Source organism: Amblyomma maculatum, unplaced genomic scaffold (genome assembly GCF_055883805.1).
Source record: "Amblyomma maculatum isolate TAMU_Amacu unplaced genomic scaffold, ASM5588380v1 scaffold_19, whole genome shotgun sequence".
In the NCBI taxonomy this organism is placed as follows: domain Eukaryota; kingdom Metazoa; phylum Arthropoda; class Arachnida; order Ixodida; family Ixodidae; genus Amblyomma; species Amblyomma maculatum.
In genome coordinates this window covers 4,251,485-4,275,075 of record NW_028146744.1, presented here as the reverse complement: position 1 = coordinate 4,275,075, position 23,591 = coordinate 4,251,485, and the positions used below count along the sequence as shown (strand labels likewise).

Genomic DNA, 23,591 nt, shown 5'->3' with positions numbered 1-23,591 from the left:
AACTGTGAAAATTTGCTCACTTATTATATTTAGGTAGACAAAATTGCACCGTGAAGACAGGCTGAATCTGGCCAGATGACAGCTTACCATGTGTTGAATACAAAGAGACCATTGCCAATGAAAACAGCATCCTTTAAGTTTACGGGGAAAACAAAATACAAGTACTATAGCCATTCCCGGTAATTTTTCACAAGTAAACTGTAAGAATGACAATAAATTTTTTGCAGTTGCCGACAAGCTGAACCCCATCGCCATTCAACAGTGATCACTCGAGTGGCATGAATCTAATTTCCTTGAAATCCAATTACCTCAGTGTTACAAATGCATTTTTTTGCTGCCAAACATAAAAAGATCCAAGCAATCAACTTTTGCCGACCAAGAACAAGCTGTTATCAACACCTTTGATACAGACCACTAACATAGGAGCTGACATGTATTCGAGCAGTGTTTGTGGCAAGGTTAGCAATTTTATAAACAAGTCTCCTTTGTCAACATCTCCCGTTTTGTAGCGAAGTCGTATGAATACCAACATGCGTAAGTGGTCCCCTCCCCCAATGTAGAAACCCAATCTGCGCAGCATAATCACACACAAACAAGTACTGAAAAGCGCAGGCCCACTTTACATAAATACTCTACTGCATCCAACGTCTTAAAAAAAAGACCAGTTTTCATCATGCGAGCAAGTTGTAGCTTGTAGTAAAAATTAAAAAAAAAAATAAAACATTTTGAGAGTCCATTCCTGACATAATCGCTTCTATTACGAATTCCATGTTTCATTTTTAGTACTCCCTCTTGATGTCCTACTAGAAAAACACTCCCTCCACAGAACAAAAAATTTTTGTTGCGGTTAAGTCTTCTCATTGCTTGAAGAGTCAAGATAGCTGGTATAGTGCATTTGTCAATGAAAACTGATTGGCATTGGCTGATGGGGCCCTCCACCTTCCTCGGTAACCACCCATGAGTTGCTGCATGGCAATCACCCTCAGGGTGACATCCCTCCACCCATGTCAGGACCTCCTCTGTCCACAACAGCCACTGCATCGGTTCTTTCCGTGGCCACCAACTTCTGGTTTCACCTCCTCTCCCCTAGAAGCGGAGAGGAAGATTTTCCTCTCTCCACTGTGCAACCTGCCAACAGCGGTACATGGTTTACACGTACTCAACGTACACATTCTTCTCTGCCGTACAAGTGGAGAGCAGGATATCCCCTCTCCAATTTGCCACCAGCTAACCATTGAAAGTAATGTCACAGCTTGACATGTACTGAAACCAGCACCATCTCCTGAGCGGGCAACTAGTTCCAACGCATTCATTACTAACACTGTAGCAATTAATCAGATCAACTTACAAGGGAGTAGTGTGCCAGCACTCTCTAACGGGTTGGCAGTGTGTGGCCCATCAGCTGTGGCCACAGCAGAGAGTCTTGCAGGTTCAGTGTTTGCTTCACCTGAGTCCCGCATGCCAGGCACAGCGCATACACCTCTTCCAGATGCGCCCGATACTGCTCCACCTCAGTCTCGAATTGGCTCTGCACAACACAGCAAGCAAGTAGCATGCAATCTGAATTCCTTCTCCTGCTAAGCCGTAGCCCAGCAACATCAAAAGCTTGTATACTAACTACCATACTTGTAGAGGCGATAGCACACCTTGCAAAGGTGTCAATGTTTAAATAAACCGTCATGTGAATTTTGTTAGTCATGTATTTTCTTTGCGACAATCAAAAGCTCCTTGTCGAATTAAAGCTGGGCTGATAAACGCAGATTACTGAAAGAGACATGAGAATGACCGCCTGCCGCCGGGGCAATAATCAGCGTGGTATTGAGACATAGAGGTTTGCTTGAAAGTGTGTGGAAGAGGAAGAGGGAAGGGTGTTCCAAATGGCTGCCCTGTACCAGGGGAATGGGATTTTGGGATGTAAAAGGAAATCAGAGAAGAGGTCAGGAGCACGATAACTTCTGACACACAAGCATGAGGCCCTCGAATAATGAAACTAGTGCTTTGTAGGCCTTAAGGGTCAACAATGGCTTTGGCCACAGTTCCATGATCTCAACATTCATCAGATGGTGAGAACAAAGGTTTAAAGAACTAATACAGTTTCTGAAAACGTTAGTTATGGTTTAGCTCTGGTAAACCCTAGTTGAATTGCAAGAGCAACGACGGAAGCTTCTTTTGCTTGCTACGTTATTCCCCTATCATGCCCCATCAGTGTAAGGTGCTACATTATTGGGGGGCACTTAATCCCTGGTATGACGCGAGAACGTAAGCTACCAGCCCACATATAAAGTCACGCTTCAACCAAGCCGTACAGAAATGCCTGCGTATCATAGGGGTAACGAGAATGCAAACTGTTCTTGCAGGCTGATTCTGATATCACCCTCTCATATGAAAAGAGTGACCCGAGTTGGCAGCTCCTGCCCATAGCATAGGGGTAACATGAATTGAAATGTCATGGCAGGCTGATTTTTTATGAGGAGACCGTAGCTACGCCTCTTCACGGCGTAGCTGCGGCCACCCAAGGTCTCGCTTCGGCTGTTGTAGTAGTATTGCTTTCGCAATTAATTGCCAAAACATAAGGCTGGTGACACCTACCACACATAAATGCAAAGATAGTTTGCCATTAGCAGCACTGTCAAAGGCAGCGCCACTGTCAGCATACTAGAACGCTGCCCATGCAAACCATTTTAAAAGATTGTGAGAACGCAGAATTACACCACGCAAAATGCAATGAAGAGAGAAAAAAAAAAAGATGTAGGTGCCTGAAGGTTCTTTGAATGAAAATAACCCTTTGCATTGCGGTTGTTCTTAAAGATGTAGTGCATGTGTCAACCCCAGGCAGTGTAGCCAGTCTACTAGTAGAGTTACAAAATTTGAGCATAATACAGCATCACTACTGGTTCTGGCCAATCACATAAGAGGAGGATGAGAATATACAACGAAGTGGTGCGCCGTGTGTCCTCATCCTCCTCGTGTTTTCAACCAGTGGCAAGTAATAAGTGCCCATGACAATGCCCGATGCCGGCAGAACAAGGGCCCAATCATCAAAGTGTAGTTGGCAGCGAAGTTCGAATTGCACGTTGTTTGCCTGGCTTCTATACGCTGGTGGTCGCTGCCTCAGAAGTGATAGGCAGCGCAAGAGCAACTTTCAATAATAATCTTGGGGCATGTGTGTGCTGTGAAATCAAAAACTGCACGACCGTGCAAATTTGCAGCAAGCCGCTCAGATCACGCTCAAGTGTGGAAGGCAGGAAGTGAAGTATCATGTGATCGCATTGTGCGCGATTGGTATGTAGTGTCACGTGATGCTGTGACGTGTGTGAATGGCAACGCCGAGAGGGGGAGCGTGGCACTTGTTAAGAAGTCAGCGCGCAGATCGCTCGTGCGGGTCTCTTAATCGGTACGGCCCAGCATCCCGAATAAACATGTTGCTTAGTCGCTCTGCCTCTGCTTCGCTCGCCGCGGCTACAACATAATTGGCGACGAGGATGGGATCCCGCTGGACTACGTAAAACGCATCGCGGCGTTCGTGATCCCTCTGGACTACGTAAAACGCATCGCGGCGTTCGTGATCCTGCTGTACTGCGTGAAACTCATCACGGCGTGCGTGGAAGCACCGGCGTTCGTGGAGAGCGTTTGGGCGAGGCACAGGGATGGCAACGCTTGGAAGATTCGACCAGTTCGTCGAGGACGGAGACGAGGATTTTGGGTCCTACGTGGAAAGGTTCGAGCACTTCCTGAAGGCCTCCCAGGTGAGCGACGACCTCAAGGTCTCGATGTTTATTACGGCAATGGGCAAGAGGGCTTACAAGACGCTGAAGACTTTGCTAGAGCCTAAAACGCCAGAGGACAAGACTTGTGCGGAACTCGTAGAAGTGCTGGGAAGTCATTTAACCCCAAAGCTCATGGTCATCGCAGAACGATTCAAGTTTAATCGGCGGTACCAGCATCAGGGAGAGTCCATAGCAGCATATGCAGTGGAGTTGAGGCGTTTGGCAGCTTCATGCGAATTCGGGGAATTCCTCGATGAGGCTCTTCGAGACCGCTTTGTAGTGGGCCTCTGCGACAGCGCAACGCAAGCAGAGTTGCTGAAGAGAAGCAAGTTGACGTTTTCGGACGCCTGCGACGTTGCGAAAAGCATCGACCTAGCGCGGAAGGAAAGTCGGGAATTTCAACCGACCGGGACGCAAGGTACAGTCGACGCCGTACGTCATAAGCCAGGCGGTGGGAAACGCCAGCAGCAGCGTTCAACCGGTGCAGGACTAGCAAGGGAACGAGTGTCTGAATCGCCGGTCTGTTTTCGGTGTGGCTCAGCGCACGAAGCATCGAACTGCAAATTTCGCAAGTATCGTTGTCGTGCATGCAAGCGTTACGGACACTTGGCGAAAATGTGCAAGTTCAAGTCTAGAGACGCGGCTAATTCGGTAGCTGTGGAGGACTCGGATTGTGACCAAGTGTTGTTGTGCAATGTCTATTCTTGTGCAGAACGCCCAGGGCATTATGAAATCTGTCTCAAGGTAGCCAAGAAGGATGTTAACATGCAAATAGACACGGGTGCGTCTGTTTCCATTGTGCCAGAAACGCTATACAGGAAATTGTGGCCCAGTCTACCTAAAGAGCCTTGCCACATAAAGCTGAGGACATACGGTGGGTCGCCGCTAACAGTCACAGGGAAGTTGACGATTCCAGTCGAACATAATGGTCAGTGCAAGCAACTTCCGCTCATTGTCGTTAAAACCGACAACAATAGCGACATTGCGTTGCTAGGGCGTGACTGGCTGGAGGCTCTTAAGCTAGACTGGTCAAGTGTGCATGGCGTGTGTTTAGACAAAGTTGCGGCGCTACTTGAGAAGTACGCAAAGGTGTTCGAGCCCACTCTGGGGCTGATCAAAGGTAGTCCAGTCAGGCTGGTTTTGAAGGAGGGGAGCAACCCCGTATTTTGCAAAGTGCGACAGGTGCCATTTTCTTTGAGGGAAACCGTGTCACTTGAATTGCAGTCTCTTGTGAACAGGGGAGTGTTAGTCCCTGTACAGAAAAGCGACTGGGCGACGCCCCTAGTTGTTGTGCCTAAGGCGAACAACAAAGTCAGAGTGTGTGGGGACTTCAAGGTTACATTGAATCCGTGCCTGCGAACTGACCATTATCCACTTCCCGTGATGGAAGATTTGTTTGCAAAGTTGTCAGGATGCAAGTATTTCACAGTGCTTGATTTGTCGACTGCGTACCAACAGCTGGAACTGCATCCGGAGGCACAATCAATGGTGGTTGTCAATACACACCTGGGGCTTTTCAAGTACACGCGCTTGCCCTATGGCATCACAAGTGCACCTGCTATTTTCCAGTCTGTCATGGATGATGTGTTAAAAGGGCTTGAGCGGGTAAGCTGCTACTTGGATGATGTGCTTATCGCAGGTTCAACATTTGACGAATGTTTTCATCGAGTGGAAAGGGTGTTGGCACGTTTTCTAGAAAGAGGCATGCGATTGCACAAGGAAAAGTGTAAATTCTTTCAGACATCTGTCTCTTACCAGGCCACATCCTGGACGACAAGGGCGTTCGGCCATCAGATGAAAAGGTGAAAGCGATAAAAGAGGCACCAAGTCCAAAAGATGCGGCACAGTTGCGAGCTTACCTGGGCTTGATTAACTTCTACGGGAAGTTTGTACCGAACATGTCAGCTAAGCTTAAGCCTCTGTATAATGCTCTAAAAAAAGAAAAGGGATTTCAGTGGTCACAGGAAGCTGAGCAAGCGTTTCAAGAAAGTAAGAGCTGGTTGACACAAAGCAATGTGCTGACATACTACGACCAGAAAAAGCCGATAGGACTAGTGTGCGACGCTTCGGCTTACGGCGTAGGAGCCATTCTTTTTCATAAGATTGGAAGCGACGAAAGGCCAATTGCCTATGCTTCCAGAACGTTAAGTAAAGCAGAGCAGGGGTATGCTCACATAGAAAAAGAAGCCTTGGCTGTTGTTTTTGGGCTGAAAAAGTTCCACAAATATCTGTTCGGGCATCGCTTTGAGATTTACTCCGACCATCAGCCATTGGTAGGCTTGTTCGCTCATGGCAAGCCCGTACCAGTGATGACAGCAGCCCGCATGCAGCGCTGGGCTTTACTGCTTGCAGCGTACGATTATCGTTGGGTTTACCGCAAAGGTCGAGAGGTTGGAAATGCTGACGGTTTTTCAAGGTTACCACTTGCAAATCGCAATGATGTCTCGGATTATGCACATTTCTTTTCAGTTGTTGATGAAGTGCCATTGTCTGCTGTTGAAATTCAGAAGTGCACTCGAACTGACACAGTATTGTCGAAAGTGCTGTGTTATACTATGAGTGGTTGGCCGCCGCATGTTAAAGATGATGAGTTAATGCCTTATTTAATTCGTCGACATGAGCTATCTGTAGATCAGCAGTGTGTTACATGGGGAAATCGAGTGATTATACCTCGTGGGTTGCGCAAACAGGTGTTGCATCTTTTGCACGAAGGACACCCCGGGATGACGCGCATGAAAATGCTCGCCCGTAGCTTTGTGTGGTGGCCTCAGCTCACGGAGGACATTGAGCAGATTGTGAAAAGCTGTGACACGTGTCAGTTAACACAAAATGCTCCGCCACGTATTCCACTGATAACTTGGGGTTGGCCAACTCGCAGATGGCAAAGAATCCATCTGGACTTTGCTTTTACCGATAACCAGTGGCTCCTAGTCCTAGTGGATGTGCATTCCAAGTGGACAGAAGTGTTCGTCATGCCATCCACCTCTACCGAGAAGACCATTGAAAAGCTGCGGAGTGTCTTTGCGTCCTACGGCCTGCCAGAAGAAGTAGTTACGGACAATGGTCCACAGTTCTGTGCCAAGAATTTCGCAGACTTTCTCCGCAGGAATGGGGTGCGGCATACCAGGACGCCACCGTACCACCCCGCATCAAATGGAAGCGCAGAGCGGTACGTACAGACCATTAAGCGGGACCTTTTGCGACAGGTTCGCGACGAGAGAAGAACAGGGATCAAGAAAACCTTGCAACATCGGGTTGACCAATTTCTGTTCACGTACCGAAACACACCAACCGCAACCACGGGGCTGACACCCGCGGAATTGTTTCTGTCATGGAAGCCGCGCACACGCCTGACCTTTCTCCAACCGAACTTGGAAAAACGTATGGACGACAGGTTCTACCAGACGAAAGAGAAGGCTAACGAGAGAGGGCGGTCGTGGAGATCATTTGAGGAAGGCGACCATGTGCTCGTCCAAGGACTACGTCCTGGGGAATCGAAGTGGTTGCGAGGCGTTATTGAACAGCGGTGCAGTGCATCCACCTACAATGTTAGAATAGGGCAGGAACAGAGGTTTGTGAATGCTGACAACCTACGTCCGTGTTCGTTTCAAAGTGTTGAATCCGGGCCAACTGTGTATCCTTCTGTGCCTAGTTCAATGCCTGATTCTGTAACGGAAGAGTCGTCTACTAAGACCCCTTCCTTAGATACGTCTGAGCCACAGGATTCCTCAGCACCACAGCCTGCCCAAGCATCTATGTTGCGGGGACAGAACGCCAGTTCGCCTGCAAGGTCCACGCTGCCTGCACCACCGCTCCGGGAGCATGCGCCACCTCCGGACACGCCACCTCTTCGGCGCAGTGCTCGGTCTCGGAAGCCTCCTGATCGTTATACCCCATAGAGCTGGTGTAAAACAGTTAGGGGGAAAGGGAATGAAGTATCATGTGATCGCATTGTGCGCGATTGGTATGTAGTGTCACGTGATGCTGTGACGTGTGTGAATGGCAACGCCGAGAGGGGGAGCGTGGCACTTGTTAAGAAGTCAGCGCGCAGATCGCTCGTGCGGGTCTCTTAATCGGTACGGCCCAGCATGCCGAATAAACATGTTGCTTAGTCGCTCTGCCTCTGCTTCGCTCGCCGCGGCTACAACAGGAAGGAGTGGCATTTCTCTCTTCATCTCTGCTAACATCGTAACATATTCACATTTTTGTTTTTTGAAGTTGCAAGCGCGCCACAATGCCACCCCTCGAGAAATTATAAACAAGGTGCAGAGGCGGGATGAAGTGCAGGGTACGTGCAGATGCGCAGCGCATTCTAGTGATGAAATTTTTTGCCTCGCCCTTTTGTTTTTCACGGTGTTCGACCTGAAATTTTGCGCAGTCCCAATGAGTTCGAAACAATGAGGTTTTACTGTATGTGTTTACTTGTCTCAGACAGCTGACTGTACCTTTAACGTCATTATAGCCAAAATTCATATTCTACACCAAGTTCACTCATCTGCGCTTTAATTATGGTCTAGCTTGTGCAGTTTCAAGCAATATCAGATGCCATGAAGTAAAGTGCTGTGGGTGTGCATATGCCAAACAAAATTGTAGGCCACAGGACACAATACCAGAGCTATAGGTCAATTTCAACCAAGTGGCATTTTCTGCATTGTTTTAGTCAAGACAGATGTTGCATTAAAGACTGGGCTGGACAACTTGAGCTAACAACGAAATATTGTGATGTTATCATAAGGTACAATAAACTAAAATTATTTGACCCCCATTAATTCGAAATTTCAAAATAGGAGTGCAGTCCCAGCTGACGTCCGTGTAAATCTATGGTGTCAGACGCTCGTCAATTCGGACATGGAAGGCCTTGTGCCTGTTAATTCAGATGAGGAGTCGCATCCAGGTATGACCTGCGAAGCTAGTGGTTAGCCAAACTGATGTTCTCTAACATGAATTGCATAAAACAGTGGTACCTACAAACCTCAGACGTGCACGCTACGGCAGGAATGATAATGATCAGAAGTATTCCACTGCCGAAATACAGCATAGCCACATAAATAGTTTTGCTTAAATTCACGTCATCCCACCACTGACATTGGGCCTGTGCATAGGTCAGCCGTGTTGTTTCGGACGCTGCTTAGCACGTCACACGCTGTTCTAACGACCACGCATATTTCTCTCTCTTGAATCCACATGCTTCCTCCACTCTTCAAGTACACTGAACCGTAGCGTTCCGAGGATGATCGTCCATGCGTTGAAGCTTCCTCAAAATGAAATGGGGTTGTTCGTGAAGAGGTACCATTGCTACTGAGCTGCACTACGAAAATGTTTGTGAAGGCTGAGCCGAGCCAGCAAGCAAGCAAGCAAATAAAGAAGGAATCTAGCAGAACAGATGGTTTTTGCGAAAGTCAAAGTGTCAAATGAACTTGTACAGTTTCTACTGAGATATGTCAATGTATGTGCCAACTCTGTGGTGAAAATATATACAGCTTGAGAAAAACATGCAAACACCACAGTGAATGAACAACTTATGTTTCATGTCAAAATAGAAATACAATGATATACATACAGCATCTGCACCAAACTCAAGGACAGCATAATGCATACAGCAGCAGTATTTCAGCTTACATGGTAAGTTATGGAAGCTGAATTTTAAGCATGGCAGCATGCTTTTGGCGCATATATAATTTATATTGATTGGTTCAAATGAGTAATATCAAGGGGCAGGATTTTTCAGTTTTTGTTTGGAAAATCTGGCTCCATCTTTAAGTGTTCTTTTTCAGAACATGTTTAGTCTTTCTTTCTTCTTTTTGCAAATATTATTTTCAACGAGTCAATTACTTTTCTCATTATCTATATGTCAATCTTTGTGGTCAACGGTTGCTTATAGTGCGTCTCAACATTTTTGTCAGCGCAAACAATTTATTTACTTCTAATTAATGTCCAAATGAGAGCATTTTGAACTGTGCCTGTGAAAGAAATTAATCATTGAGAAAAATGCAACACAATAAATAAGAAAGTAAGCAGAATAAAAATGCAAGTAGAAGTTTACTTCAATGAACTATAGTAGTTTAAAATATTAGTGTTGGTTTCTTGAGTTCCTGCGCTGCATCAAATGAAAGCATGGGGCACTGTTATGTTCCCTCCTCATCATTGTCTCTATGTGTGCCCTAACCTTTTATTTATCATGGCTGACCGACTTGCCGAACAATGCACCCTCTTAAATTCCATAGCCTTAGTGTTGACCGAAGTGATGGTTTGGCTTGGTTTGTAGGGTTTAACGTCCTGAAGCAACTCTTTGGACAACGCGAGGCACCAAAACGAAGGACGCCAGAAATTTCGACCACATGGGGTTCTTTAACATGCACTGACACTGCACAGTAAGCGGGCACCTTGGTTTTTTAATCCTGCATCCTGGAGTTCATTAGGCGAGCGCTCTAACCACTGAGCCACAGTGATAGGTGTGACAGGGTGTGACACAAGTGATGGAACTGCCACTCATTCACTGTGGTAATTAGAACAGAAGTTTTCATGATGCCCATGCATGGTTCCATGTCAGCGCTCTAAAATCAGCTGATACTAAACATCCTTAACCGAGTAGTTGCTCTAATCGGGTGGTGATAGGAAATAAAAAGTGCTCAGATAGCAGGCGGCTGGGAGGTGGTGCTTCCCGGTCTACCGAGGTAACGAAGCAATATCTCAAATTGCACAACTGGTTGCTTATCTAATAATACACAGTGGCATCATGTCCCTGACTTCTCTATTAAACTAGTCAATTTTCAACCTTGACCCAGTGCAATTTGTGCTCAACAGCCAGCCAACTATGCCTTACATGTCAAGAATAATGGCTTCTTTCGGTTAAGCTCAAATTTAAAGAAACTGAAACCAACATACTTTTATGGGTGTTTTTGCTTAAACCAAGAAGTCCAGTCTCTAGTTATATATTCAACAAAAAAATAGTGCTAAATGACCTCGAAGAAAGGCAACTACGCACCTGAAGAGCCCTGGGTCAAGGTGCTACTGATACTCTATCTCAGTAGTTCCTTGCACCAGTACTAAAGCTACCATGATTGCAGAGGCAACGGTTTGAGGCTGTGGAATGTAGCGCCAGTATAAAGTGCCCGTAAAGCATAGGGGATGACATGTTTTAAAGTGCACATTTGCAAAATGCTATTTCAAATCGAACCTGAACGAACGCTCGACTTATATACATTGTTTCTAGAGTTTAGCGTTCACGACCATTGCATATGCTGAAATCATGTTTTCAACATGTCCAAGTGCTTCGAAGAGGCCGTCTCACTCACAGTCAACTCGTCGTTGTTACTGGGTTTTTTGGCATGTTCATTGGTCATAAACAGCACATCAGGCACTCATTTGGCTTCATCTCACCTACAGCAACATCCACGAGCATTGAATTACCTTTATTTTTTATTTCGGGCAATAATTTTGGCTTTCCCAGGCCTAAAAACAAAAGTTGGTTATTTATAACAAAAATTGTTTCAGTTTTGAAAACCAGATGGCATCAGTAGGCTGAAGTACAACAACTTTGTTTGCATACAGTGAACTAAAAGTGCGGACGTGACAAACTGTGTAATGTTACTCAAAACGCCTTTCTAAAGCTTCCGAAAGTTTTTTTTTGAAGAGTTGGGACGTAGACTGCATCTATTTATACTCTACAAAGTATAAAAAAAAGGTTTGCCTCATTCATATGCAACCAAACTCAACGTAATAAAATAATAAAGAACGCTGAACATTCCCAGCACCACATACCTCTTCTGTAGGAGTAAAGTTTGCCAGAAGCCGGACCTTGATGAGTTGGTGATAGTTGCAGACTGAACACAGGCGGCTGTCAAACTTGGGCTTAAGAGCTATTGGCGATGAGTCTGGCTCACAGCATGTCGTCGTCGTGAAGTTGAGAGCCTCATCAAACTGTGCAGGAATCGGCTTGTTGTAGTCGCCGTCCTGAAGAAAGAAGCAAAAGTAAAAACTAGACCAGCAGAATGCAGTCAACTGGAGACGTCCAAATTAGAAGGAGCAACAACTACATGCATGTACGCAAAGGGTACACAAAAATATAGCAACAGCTCCGCATTGCTCAGTAAAGTACATCGCTGCAAAGTAATTTGCCCAGACTGTTGACAGCACAGAACACACTGCTGAGCGAAATTATCAGATCCCGCTGTGACATTCATCACTGATGCATTTATGATACTGCACAAACAAAATGCGCATGATTGCTCCACACATTCTTTTTCCACGAGGAAAAATATACAGGCAGCTGAAGAAGCGTATTGCTTCTAAATCACAAACTTTACAACTACAAATTAATGTTGGAAGGCTTATGACTCATGAGGTCTTAATGTCCCGAAGTAACTCAGTCTACAAGAGATTCCAAATATTGTTATGCTGAACATCAACTACGCGCTTATTTCCAACTATATGCTGTTACTAAACTTGTTGCACAGTGTTCAGTTAGTCGAGCAAAGTTCCTGACAGCACTGTAACGATGAAGTGGACCTATTCTAGTACCTCCACTGAAAAAAAAACACAAGAGGTTCAGTTCAGAAACATTTTTAACTGCTAAAATTTAGACATTTTCCACAAAGTGTAGCACTTCTGTAGATGTCATTATGCAGTAGCCTGCATATATAGTTATCATGACATCTTCAAAACTCTCTCTTTTCATTACAGTTTATTTTTCTAAATCCAAATTTTGCACAAAAATCATTTGCTAGGGTCGACTATGTATAGTAGAACTTCTGATGCCAGCACATGCCTATTTATTTAATATGTGCATAAGGCAATCCCCGCAAGGTGAAGACCATATTAAATAGGATAATATTCACTTGGCTAATCTTGCCATTTACGAAGTAGCTCTCCTGACCTTAAATAGTAGAACGGAGATCCAGACAAGTGCCAGCCCCATTTTCAAGCCCAACGTCAGAAAAATTGTTCTGTGGAGTTTCAGGAAGCCGCATGGCTACAGTTGGGTGTGTGCTAATAAGTTAACACTCGCTTATTGTTTAATTCCTGTGGCAAGGATAGAAAAGCATTGTCGCTTTCAGGACCCAGCCTCAGAGAAACAAGTTCATAGAGTGTGAGTCACTGACACTTGTTTAGAAAACAGCGGTGGAATTATGCACAATCACATCATAAAAGCTGTCGCAAACCTATCAGTCAGTCCCCGCTCCTATTGGTCAACAGGTCCATCGATCAGAATCAACCAACAATAGCAGGGCTAACCAATCGGTTTATGACAGATAAGTGATAATTTTTGTGATGTGATCGTTGCGTCATTTGGACTCTGAATGCGCAAACCCTTGTTCTTCTTGATGCGTGCCTCCCTGTTTTTAAGAACGTGCTGAATCTGCCTAATCTTTTGAAGGGTTTGCCTTGGGTAGCAGTTTCCTTAGCCCTGTGAATGCGCAGCTAAAAAATGTAAACTGCAATGCTTTAAGAGTAAGAGAAAGTAAAAGGAAATCAAAAGACAACTTTAACACACAATAGCAAGCTGCAGCCTAGAAGGCATCATTTATTCATCAAGTGGTTTTATTGAAAATCATTAAAATAATGAAGAAATAGATTTGTGCCAGCTGCATCATCTGCCACTGCGCTCAGAGGCACCCGAGCTGTAGTGGTACACAGGAAATGTATTGCTTGGGTAAACGAGGATCTACCAAAAATGACTGTGGCCAGTCAGCAAGTTCATCATACCTCCTTAAATCCATTGTACTGGTCACAGCTTGGGCAGTCCCAGCAGTTAATATTGCCATATGAGACCACTGTCTGCGCTCCGCAGAACCAACACTTCACTTTGGCTGAAAACAGCGGCCTGTGTAGAGAATAAAGAAAAAAATAAAGGAATATTTACCAAATTGCAGTCAGTATACGATGGCTTAATTAAAATGTGTTGCTACAGTTATTACCAGGACATTTCCACGAGAACAGATATAAACACACAAACTATGTGCCCAGTTGAGAATAAAGAAAAAAAGAAAGGAATATTTAGCAAAATGCTGTAAGTATACGATGGCTTAATTAAAATTTGTTGCTAGTTATTACCATGACATTTCCTCGGGAACAGATATAAACACACAAACTGCGTGCACAGTTAACAAGGCATTAGCTGCCGAGTTCCACAGACAACCGTGTGTGAGTGGAGACACAGATATTCAAGCCATACAGCCACGAGCACTGTATCACAGTACTGCACATCGAACGCAGTTGTCAATAATAATAATAACGTTTAGTTTTTCTGACCAGGGTCGGCAAATTAATGTTTTGTCTCCCTTTCCACCGCCTTTCGTGATGGCTCAGTGGTTAGCACGTGCGGCTGCTGAGCCCACGTTTTCAATCCCGCCGCGTTTCGATGGCGGCGAAATGTAAAGACGCCTGTCTCAAGTCTTTCACTCCCACCACTTTTTTTCACGGCTGAGTTCGGATGCCCGTCGTGGAGACGGTTGGTCCGCCCTTTTCTTTCCTCCACAGCATTCCGCAAAACCAATTTTCAATTTCATCGCAGTGCATTAACGGCAGCTTTGGTCACGTAAAGAGCTGTGAACTGATGTGGACTAGCGCAGAAATGAACACCGCGGTGACCTTGTTAGTAATCGATGTAAACAATCAAATATAATGTAGCTGATAGCACACCGCGGCTTCAGATGCTGCAAGTGAACCATTAAGTATTGAGAGGGTGCTGCTACGATGAAAGTTGTTTTCCCATCGACAACAGTTGCAGACACAAGTCGACAGATGCGGACAAACTCTCCTCGCCGCCTACTACATATTTCATTTATTTGTCCCTTAAAGGCCCGAAGGCATTACATAAGGGGGGGCGTACATACAGGTTGGAGGGTAGTAGCAGAGAACACAAACAAAAAAGAAAGGGGGAAAAATACACGGGGTACCAAAAAAGTGTAAAATATACAAACTAAAAGCAAGAAATAAACATACAAAAAGAAAACAAGGAACAGTTGGCACTTCGGCGTCGCCGCATGAATATGTTTGAGAAGTGATTAGCCAGTTTCTCACGGAAAAGGCGGTGATCGGAGCATGTAATTACGTTGTCGGTAAGGCCATTCCAGAGCACTATGGCGTCGGGAAAAAATGAACTGCTCATTGCGGAGGTGCGGGTTTTAATGCGTGCGATTGGATTACTGCGGTTTAGGCGGGATGACGTACGTGGGGGTGGCTGCAGCAACAAATGTCTTGGTGAGCGATAAAAGAAAGAGTGAAAGAGGCATAGCCGGGAAATAACACGGCGAGTTGCTAGTGTTTGAAGGCCGAGGGATCGTTTTAGTAATGTTACGCTGGTATTTCTTGAGTACTGCGATGTAATAAAACGGGCGGCGCGATTTTGAGTGGCTTCAATGTCTGAGATGAGATACGATTGTGATGGATGCCAGACAGATGACGCGTACTCCAATTTAGGACGTACGAATGTTATGTATGCCAACTTTTTTACTTCAGGTGATGCAGATTTTAGATTGCGCCGGAGAAAACCAAGTGTGTGTGATGCTTTGGAACAGATGGTCTAAATGTGTGTTTTCCATGACAGCGATGGTGTGATGTGTACTCCTAGGTATTTATAAGATGATTTGCTCGTGACGGCGACCAATTTTATGTTGTAAGTGCTATCAATAACTGTGTTTTTGCGGGAGAATGATATGTATTGGCATTTATTAAGATTAAGAGGCATGTGCCATTTGTCACACCACGCTGAGATAGTGGTTAGATCCTGTTGAAGAGCGGCAATGGCGCTAGCGCCGTGGATGGGGCTGTAAATTACGCAGTCATCTGCGAATAAACGTAGCGGTGATTTTATGTTGATCGGTCGATCATTGATGTAGATGAGGAATAAAAGAGGTGATAAGCCTGCACCTTGAGGTACGCCGGATGTTACATCGGAAAAAGCTGAGCGACAGTTATTAACACAGGTGAACTGCTTACGTCCTTTAAGGAACTGCTCTAGCCAGGAGAGCAAGGTTTGTGGAATGCCGAGCGATGAGAACTTAAAAAGAAGAAGATTATGGGAAACACGATCAAAAGCTTTTGAAAAGTCGAGAAAGATAGCGTCGATCTGGACAAGGTTATCTAAGTATTGTAGAATGTCGTGGGTGAATTCGGCAAGCTGGGTCTCACATGACAGCTGCTTCCGGAAGCCGTGTTGATTCGGATAGAAAAAGTTCATTGATTCTAGGTGGGTCATAAGATTGGAAAAAATAATGTGCTCAAGTAGTTTAGACGGTATACTAGTGAGGGAAATGGGACGATAGTTGTTAGGGCACGTGCGGTCATCCGCTTTAAATATGGGTGTAATTTGAGCTTTTTTCCAATCGTCAGGGACAACCCCGGTATCTAAGGATTGCGTAAAAATTAGATGCAGTACCTGGCTAGACAATCAGTTCAGTTCAGGCGTTCAGTCGTGTCCGACTCTTCGTGACCCTATGGACCATGTCACGCCACGCTTTCCGGTCTCTCACTATCTTCTTAACATCACATAGCTTCATCTGCAATGCCTCGAGAATGCCATCTAACCATCGCGTTCGCTGCCTACCCCTTCTCCGGCGACCCTCAACCTTTCCCAACATCAAATCTTTCTCCAGCGACTCCTCTCTTCTCATCAGATGACCAAAGTAGCTGAGCTTTAACTTTAGAATTTGACCCTCCAATGAGCAGTCAGGGTTTATGGTCGACAATATCGACTGATTTGATCTTCTGGCAGTCCAAGGAACTATTAAGAGTATTCGCCAGCACCGCAATTCAAACGCGTCAATTCTTCGGCGGTCAGCCTTTTGAAATGGTATTTTTTAGTAGCTTGCTGTTAATTTGATCGCAGCCGGCAGATGTAGATATTTTCAGTGAGGCAAGAAGCTTTGATACACCATCAGGGTTAATTTCGATTTTAGGCATTTCTGAGAGTGAGATTTCTGGAATGTGTTCATTAGCAGTAACGTTAGCAGCGGAAAAAACTGACGTAAAGTAATTGTTGAGCGCGGTCGCACAGTCATCGCTTTTGATTGGTTCTCCATCAGCATCGAGGAGTTGTACATGGCGATCTTGTGGTTTCTTAGATAGCATGCGCCAGAATTTGTTGGGGTTAGAGTGAAGGATTGATAGTAAATCTTGAGAGTAAAACTTATCTTTAGTACTTGTCAGTTCTGTGGTATACTGTTGGGTGCACAAGCGATATTTTTCCCATGCTAAGTGACTATTTTGAAGTTTTGCTGTTCGATACAGGCGCTTCTTTTTGCCAAGGAGAGACTTGAGGCGTTTGTTAAACCATTGATTCTTGGTATCTGATTTAATAAGTAGTGTTGGAACGTGCTTACTTTCCAAATGTAGTAGGGTGTCTTTGTACAAATTCCAGTTCGAGTTAGGTGTGCGATTTAGATAAGTGCAACGAAAGTTGTCGAAAATTTTTTCAAGATCATTGCCCATAGCATCAAAATCAGCCCTTTTGTAGTCTTTTATCAGTTTGCTGGTTGGCGATTTCTTCTTTAAAGGTAGCGTCATAGAGATGGGAACAAGGTTGTGGTCGCTTAATCCAGGAAGGACAGTAATGGATTTTACGTCGTCCGGGTGACTTGCGAGCAAGAGATCTAGGATGTTGTCTCCTCTCGTTGGAATTGTTGTCGCTTGCTGAAGGTTAAAGTCAAGGGTTAGTTCTAGAAAAAGTTTCTGTTCGTTTGCAGGTGTCTAACTTAGTGCCGAGAGCAATGACCAGTTAATTTGTGGGTAATAGACCATTTGCGGAAAAGCGAGCGCCACCTGTCGTCCAAAATGGGAAGCTTCGCCGGCACTTTTGGTTGGAAAGGGCTTCTCGAACTGGCATGCGCAAGGCAGCGTTCGGCGCTTCACGTGCGTTTAAATCGTTGTTTTAGTGTTGCTCTTTTGCTGAAAACGTGCATATGCTGAAGAAAGAGGATGGCATAGAAGGAGAACGATGTAGAGCGCCGACTTTTCGGGTTGTAGCCAGAATAATGGCCACGTATGAGCAATACGTGCAGTTTTCGTCCTCAACTGTTCGCCTGCAGGCGCATCCTGGCCGATGCTTAAAGGAGGAAGGCCATGTCAGGAACTTGAATCTTCATACCGCTAATAAGTTTTGATGAGAGTGAGCAGAATCCATGAAGACCGCAGTGTTTATGCGACAATGCCATGGTTCGCTGTTGATTCGGGCCACATCGTTTGAATTCACTGCGATTGCGTTGCGGTGTGAGATATTTTGGTTAGAAACATGTGTATCTCTCTTGTGCAGAATGCTGGTACACAAAATGAACATGTATTGCATGAGCGCTAATGCGCAGACGAGTGTTACAGTGACATGGGATGCACTATTTTGTAACACGCGCAAATGTTTGTCTGGGTTTTCTGATGTAGGGTAAGAGTTCCTGCTGACTTCGTCCCTGCAGCTTCTGATGTAGTCCAGGCTTTACTGATTGTTAAACGGCTCGTATTATCTCAACCACGCTCGCGCTCATACGCGAGAGCTTCGCTTACTGACAGACCGCTTCCTGCGTAGACTGTACTCTGCCGTGCTCCCGCTGTTCAGGTATAGCGCACCTTGCTATTGTATTGTTGGATTTACGGTGGATGTTCATACAAGTATATAAATTCATTTCCCACCGAATCTGTCGATGGAAGAACTCTTATAAAAGCGATACGTGTTGACTTGGCAGCAAGTGCCAAATACAGCAAGAACGCCCAGCTACTTCGGAAAGGGCCCGATGGGTCCGACCGACCCCATCAACGGTTTCGTCTTTCGCGCCTTGTATGTCGTCGTGGTTCTCGTTATATATACGTTCAAGTGTCGCTGTTGCATGGCGCATGCTTAGCTTATATAAAAGGCGTTCCAGTCAAATGGCTGTCTTTCGACTGCATGCAACAGTGAACAATGCTGCGTTTCTTTACTCCTTATCGAAGGCTCAGCGAAACCTGTCAGCATGTAGCACGGCTGCTGTTGAGTGTTTCTGTGAGGGCACTAGGATGCTTCTTCGTGCACGGGCGTACTCTGCAAGTTGATAGTTCTTATGTGTCAAAGGGAAGCTCTACACTACTTTGTCTCAAGGCAGAGATGGCCCCTTTTCCGTAAATGGTGCGGCTTTAGAAGGAAACAAAACTCATAAGAATAGAATATGGCACCGACAAAAAGATGAAAAAAAAAAAACAAGGGGAGAACAAAAGCGCCTCCACAAAGCAGCAGCGTTAGAGGACACAGAGCACACTACTTTGTTAGCAGACGACTCGCGCTCGGGGACCAGTCATGAAGTATCCAGACGGCCTTTTTTCACATGTCTGACTTTTTTTTTTTTAAATGTATAAGTTTTCCTGAGCCACGGGCGCACACAAGAAACACACAAGAGACAAGAAACTCAAATCATCCACCGCTCAACAGCGCAAGAATGCACGGCCAGGTAGCGCTGGCGTGTCATGTTTTCCAGGTAGCGCTGGCGTGTCAGAAAGTTAAGCCTGGAGAAGCGGTTCGAAGTGGTTGAGGTAAACAGGGAGGTACATAAAGCAGGTTTTGGTAGGGCTTTTCAGCGAGATGGCATTCATTTTAACAGAAGGGTCGGAGCAGAGATCGGCTGGCGCTTGGCAGGCAGGGCTGTAGCTTTTTTAGGGGGTCCGCGAGGACTCCGTGCACCGAGGTAGTTAGAAGTGAAGCAGAAGAAAGTGTAATAACGCAGGCTGAGCCCCCAAAAATGGCAAAGAGTAGGTCGAGAAAGAAAAGTACAAAAAAGAAATTTAACACTAGGATCAGCTACATAAACATGCAAGGAGGTAGAAAAAGAGCGAAATGGCTAGAGATAGAACAGCAGTTGAAGGATGACAAAATAGGTGTGTACGCTCTTTGCGAGACTCATCTCAGGGATCTAGAAGATCCGCCGTTTATAGTAGGCTACGTCTGGGAAGGGTGCAACAGAACGAGAACGGAAAGAAAGGGTGGAGGCGTAGGTATGTTGATACACCAGGGAACAAATTGGCAAAGAATTAAATCCTCTTGTAAAGAACATATCTGGGTTTCAGGAACCATTGCCGGCATAAGGACATGGCTAGGGGTAGTTTATTTAGGAACAGGACATCAATGCAGGCAAGAAAACAGGGATCTTGTTGAATGTCTCAGTGGCGATATAAGCCAGTTTGGAAACGGGGCCAATATTATTCTGCTGGGGGACATGAACGGCCACATCGACGATCTGGATGGATACACGGATTGTAACGGGAAGCTAATGCTAGATTTCTGTGAGCGACACGATCTAGTTATAGTAAATAGAGAAACAAAATGTGAAGGCCAAATCACGTGGGAATTCCGCAACAGGCAGACGACCATTGACTATTGTCTAATGTCGCAGGAAATTTATAGCAAGGTCACAAAAATGGAAATAGACGAAGAAGGGGAGTGTAGTCTGGGAAGTGATCATAAACGTATTAGTCTGCAGATGGGGCCCTTGATGAAAAGAGAAATGGAACTTAGACAAAACGTAAACGCAAAATTAAACGACGATCAAATAGCGAAGATAGCAGCAGACATAGAGGAAGCAATAGAGAAAAGCCCCACGGAGGACTGGGATTATGAACAGGTAGAACTACTCATAAGGAGTAAAATTAAGGAGGTTAAAGCAGCAAACCGCTAGAATGGAAAGAGGAAGCCACGGAGCTGGTGGAATAAGGAAATCAGGGAAGCTATTGAACAACGACGGGCTGCTTCAAGGGAACACCGAATTGCAAAGAAAGCACAGGCTTCTCAGGAGGAAATCGACCAAAAATGGGAATCATATCGACAAAAGAAACTTCAAGTGCAGGCCCTCGTCCAAAGTAAAATAAGACAGTCCACCGATCGCTGGATGGCTGATATACACGATGCCTCTAGAGGCGGAGCAAGAAAATTCTGGAACCATATAAGCTGGCTATGGAAGAAGAATCAAAGAAAGCAAGATCGGATTCAAGATAACGAGAGAAATTGTTTAAAGGGGGACAACGCAGTGAACTACATTACATCAGTTATAGCCGAGTCATTTAAGAACGACGATAGGGTAATCTCCGCAAATCAGGAAGCAACACAAGGTATCAGAATACAAAGCACCTTAGAACTGACCAATCTAAACTGGAAAAAGGCAGAAAAAAAATATTCCTAAAAACACATCTACAGGAATACATGGAATTCCGATCAAGCTGATTAATGAACTCGGTCCAAAAAGTAAGGAAACGTTGTTAAAAGCTCTGGAAACAGTCATAGCGAATAAGCAAATTCCGGACAGCTGGCGGAAGAGTAAAATGAATTTGATTTATAAAGGGAAAGGAGAAAGGATGCACATAAAATCCTACAGGCCGATTACCATAACATCTGTAATGTACAGGTTAGCCATGCAGGCGGTGAAATTAAAGGTGCAAGCATGGGTTGAAAGTAACAAGATACTCGGAGAACTTCAGAACGGCTTTAGAAATGGTAGGCGCTTAGATGATTGCCTGTTCGTGCTTACCCAATGCATCGAAATATCTAGAGTGGAAAATAGACCTTTGTATTTGGCCTTCCTGGACAGAAACGGGGCGTACGACAACGTAAGCAGGGAACTCCTGTGGAAGATATTAAAAGAAGAAGGTATCGGTTATGAGATAATAGAGTTCCTACAGGAAATATACCGGGATAACAAACTAGAAATTACGTGGGAAGGGATAAGAAGTGCGGAGGATGTCAAAGTATGCAAAGGATTAAGACAAGGCTGTCCTCTATCACCGGTGCTGTTCATGCTTTATATGATAAACCTGGAACGGAGGATACAAGACAGTAACCTAGGTTTTAACCTGTCATACAGATTAGGTGGAAAGGCGGTAGAGCAGCGCCTCCCCGGTTTGATGTATGCAGACGATATTGTGCTGCTAGCTGAGAGTCTGGAAGAGTTGCAAACTCTAGTTAAGTATTGCGGAGACGAAGGGGACGCTCTAGGCTTCAGTTTCAGCGCAGTTAAGTCGGGTCTGATGATTTTCAACGGCTCAACTGATCAGGGTCTTAAAATTCAAGGCCTTGAAATACCTAGAGTAGCAGAATATAAATATTTGGGGGTATGGATAAACGAAGGATTGGCATACATTGGAAAGCATGAGCAATCACTTAAGGCCAAAGGGCGAAGGAATGCCGGGATAATGAAGCATAAGGCATTGTGGGGATACAATAGGTATGAGGTATTGAGGGGTATTTGGAAAGGAATTATGGTGCCCGGACTTACTTTCGGAAATGCGGTTTTGTGCCTAAAATCAGAGGTACAGTCGACATTAGAAACAAATCAGAGATCCGTTGGACGATTAGCACTAGGTTCCCACGGCAAAAGTACAAATGAGGCGGTACAGGGTGATATGGGCTGGGCATCTTTCGAAGTACGGGAAGCTCAGAGTAAAATATTATATGAGGAACGCCTGAGGAAATTGGACAGTAAGAGATGGGCAGCTAAGGTATTTAAATACCTGTACCTAAAAAGCGTTGACTCACAATGGAGGAAAAGAACTAGGAAACTAACTAGTAAGTATGTTAGTAACAAGGACGGAGAAATAAAGAGCATTAAGCAACAGGTGGTAAACACAGAAGGTAAAAATTGGATAAATTCGATGGAAAAAAAACAGAGTGTGGAATTATAGCGAAAGTGGAAAATGCAGATCAGGAAGGAAGATTTCTTTGATAACTCAAGAGGCAGTGCCCTACTTTTTGAAGCTAGATCAGGGTGCCTTAGAACACGCAGCTACAAAAAGAAGTTTAACAATGGAGATGACGCATGTGCTGTATGCGGAAACTCCAGTGAAACAATTGACCATATTATACTCGAATGCAATGGTATCCATCCAGAAGTTGATGCAGGCGCAATCACTGTTCCTGAAGCTCTGGGGTTTAGAGATAACAGTGGCCGGGTGAATAAACCAGCGGTGGAAACTAGCAAAAAACGGCTGAAAGATTGGTGGCTTAAAAGCAGAGAAGTGACATAATGTTAGTAATGTAGGAGCAAAATTTAATAAATAGAATGATGGTTTAGTTAACAATTCTTAATCATTAATTAAGATATATGGAGAAAAATGAGCATGATAGCTACTGCTACCACCCCGTTTCAAATTGGACGCTCCTATATTCCATCCATCCATCCATTCCAACCAAAACCAAATTGCCTACAGAGGGCGCTAGTTGCTCCTTTGTCGCGCATGCGCAGGAGCTTTTCCGCAAATGGTCCATTGAAATCACCAAACAGAAATATGGGTGCTTTGGGGTACTCATTCCTCATAATCGTTAATTCATGGCGTAGGGAATCGGGGAATGATACGTGACTGTCAGGGGGTCGATAGCAGACACCGAACACTAGCTCTCCGGAGGCGTTGTAGAAGAAAATCATAACCTCGTGGCATCTCACATGCGCCTGCTTTAATTGCAAGCATTCAAGTCTTCGTAAGCGCTTTACAGCACCAGGTGGTGAGGTGATGAGACCGGGCGCTCCCGTTCTGAAAGCACGAAGACGCGCGGGCACCGCACGTGGTGGGTCAAACCAAACGCGGAGTTCGCGGCGTGCCGGAGTCCGCAACACTCGCATAAATAATAAAATAATAAGGCGAGGCAAGTATCAAGGTTTGAGCAAAAAGCTAATCTCACCGAATTCTTTTGCAGGAGTACACAAGAACGGGAACACATAGTGTGGCGCCTATTAAAACTAGAGTGATCATTGCGAACGCAGCGTTAACTTTGCGGTGTCCGCTGAAATGAAACACAAACGAAAAAAAATCTCACCGAATTCTTTTGTAGGAGTACACAAGAACGGCAACACATAGTGTGGCGCCTATTAAAACTAGAGTGATCAT

General features: G+C 45.0%; 1 protein-coding gene and 1 pseudogene across 1 annotated transcript; one reads left to right on the top strand and one right to left on the bottom strand.

Annotated features, from left to right (window-relative positions):
- The window catches only part of LOC146171586 (uncharacterized), a 41,723-nt pseudogene extending 18,132 nt beyond the window's left edge, over positions 1–23,591 (bottom strand).
- On the top strand, positions 3,648–8,687 carry LOC146171587 (uncharacterized). Its single transcript, XM_084586446.1, has 3 exons — positions 3,648–4,695; positions 5,526–5,569; positions 8,598–8,687. The coding sequence occupies exons 1-3, from the start codon at positions 3,648–3,650 to the stop codon at positions 8,685–8,687; spliced, it is 1,182 nt and encodes a 393-aa protein (XP_084442572.1).

Coding starts and splice junctions, on each gene's coding strand:
- LOC146171587 (XM_084586446.1), top strand. CDS start 3,648: ATGGCAACGCTTGGAAGATTCGACCAGTTCGTCGAGGACGGAGACGAG. Junction 4,696..5,525: donor GATTCCAGTCGAACATAATG/GTCAGTGCAAGC, acceptor GTCTCTTACCAG/GCCACATCCTGGACGACAAG. Junction 5,570..8,597: donor TTCGGCCATCAGATGAAAAG/GTGAAAGCGATA, acceptor CTATGGTGTCAG/ACGCTCGTCAATTCGGACAT.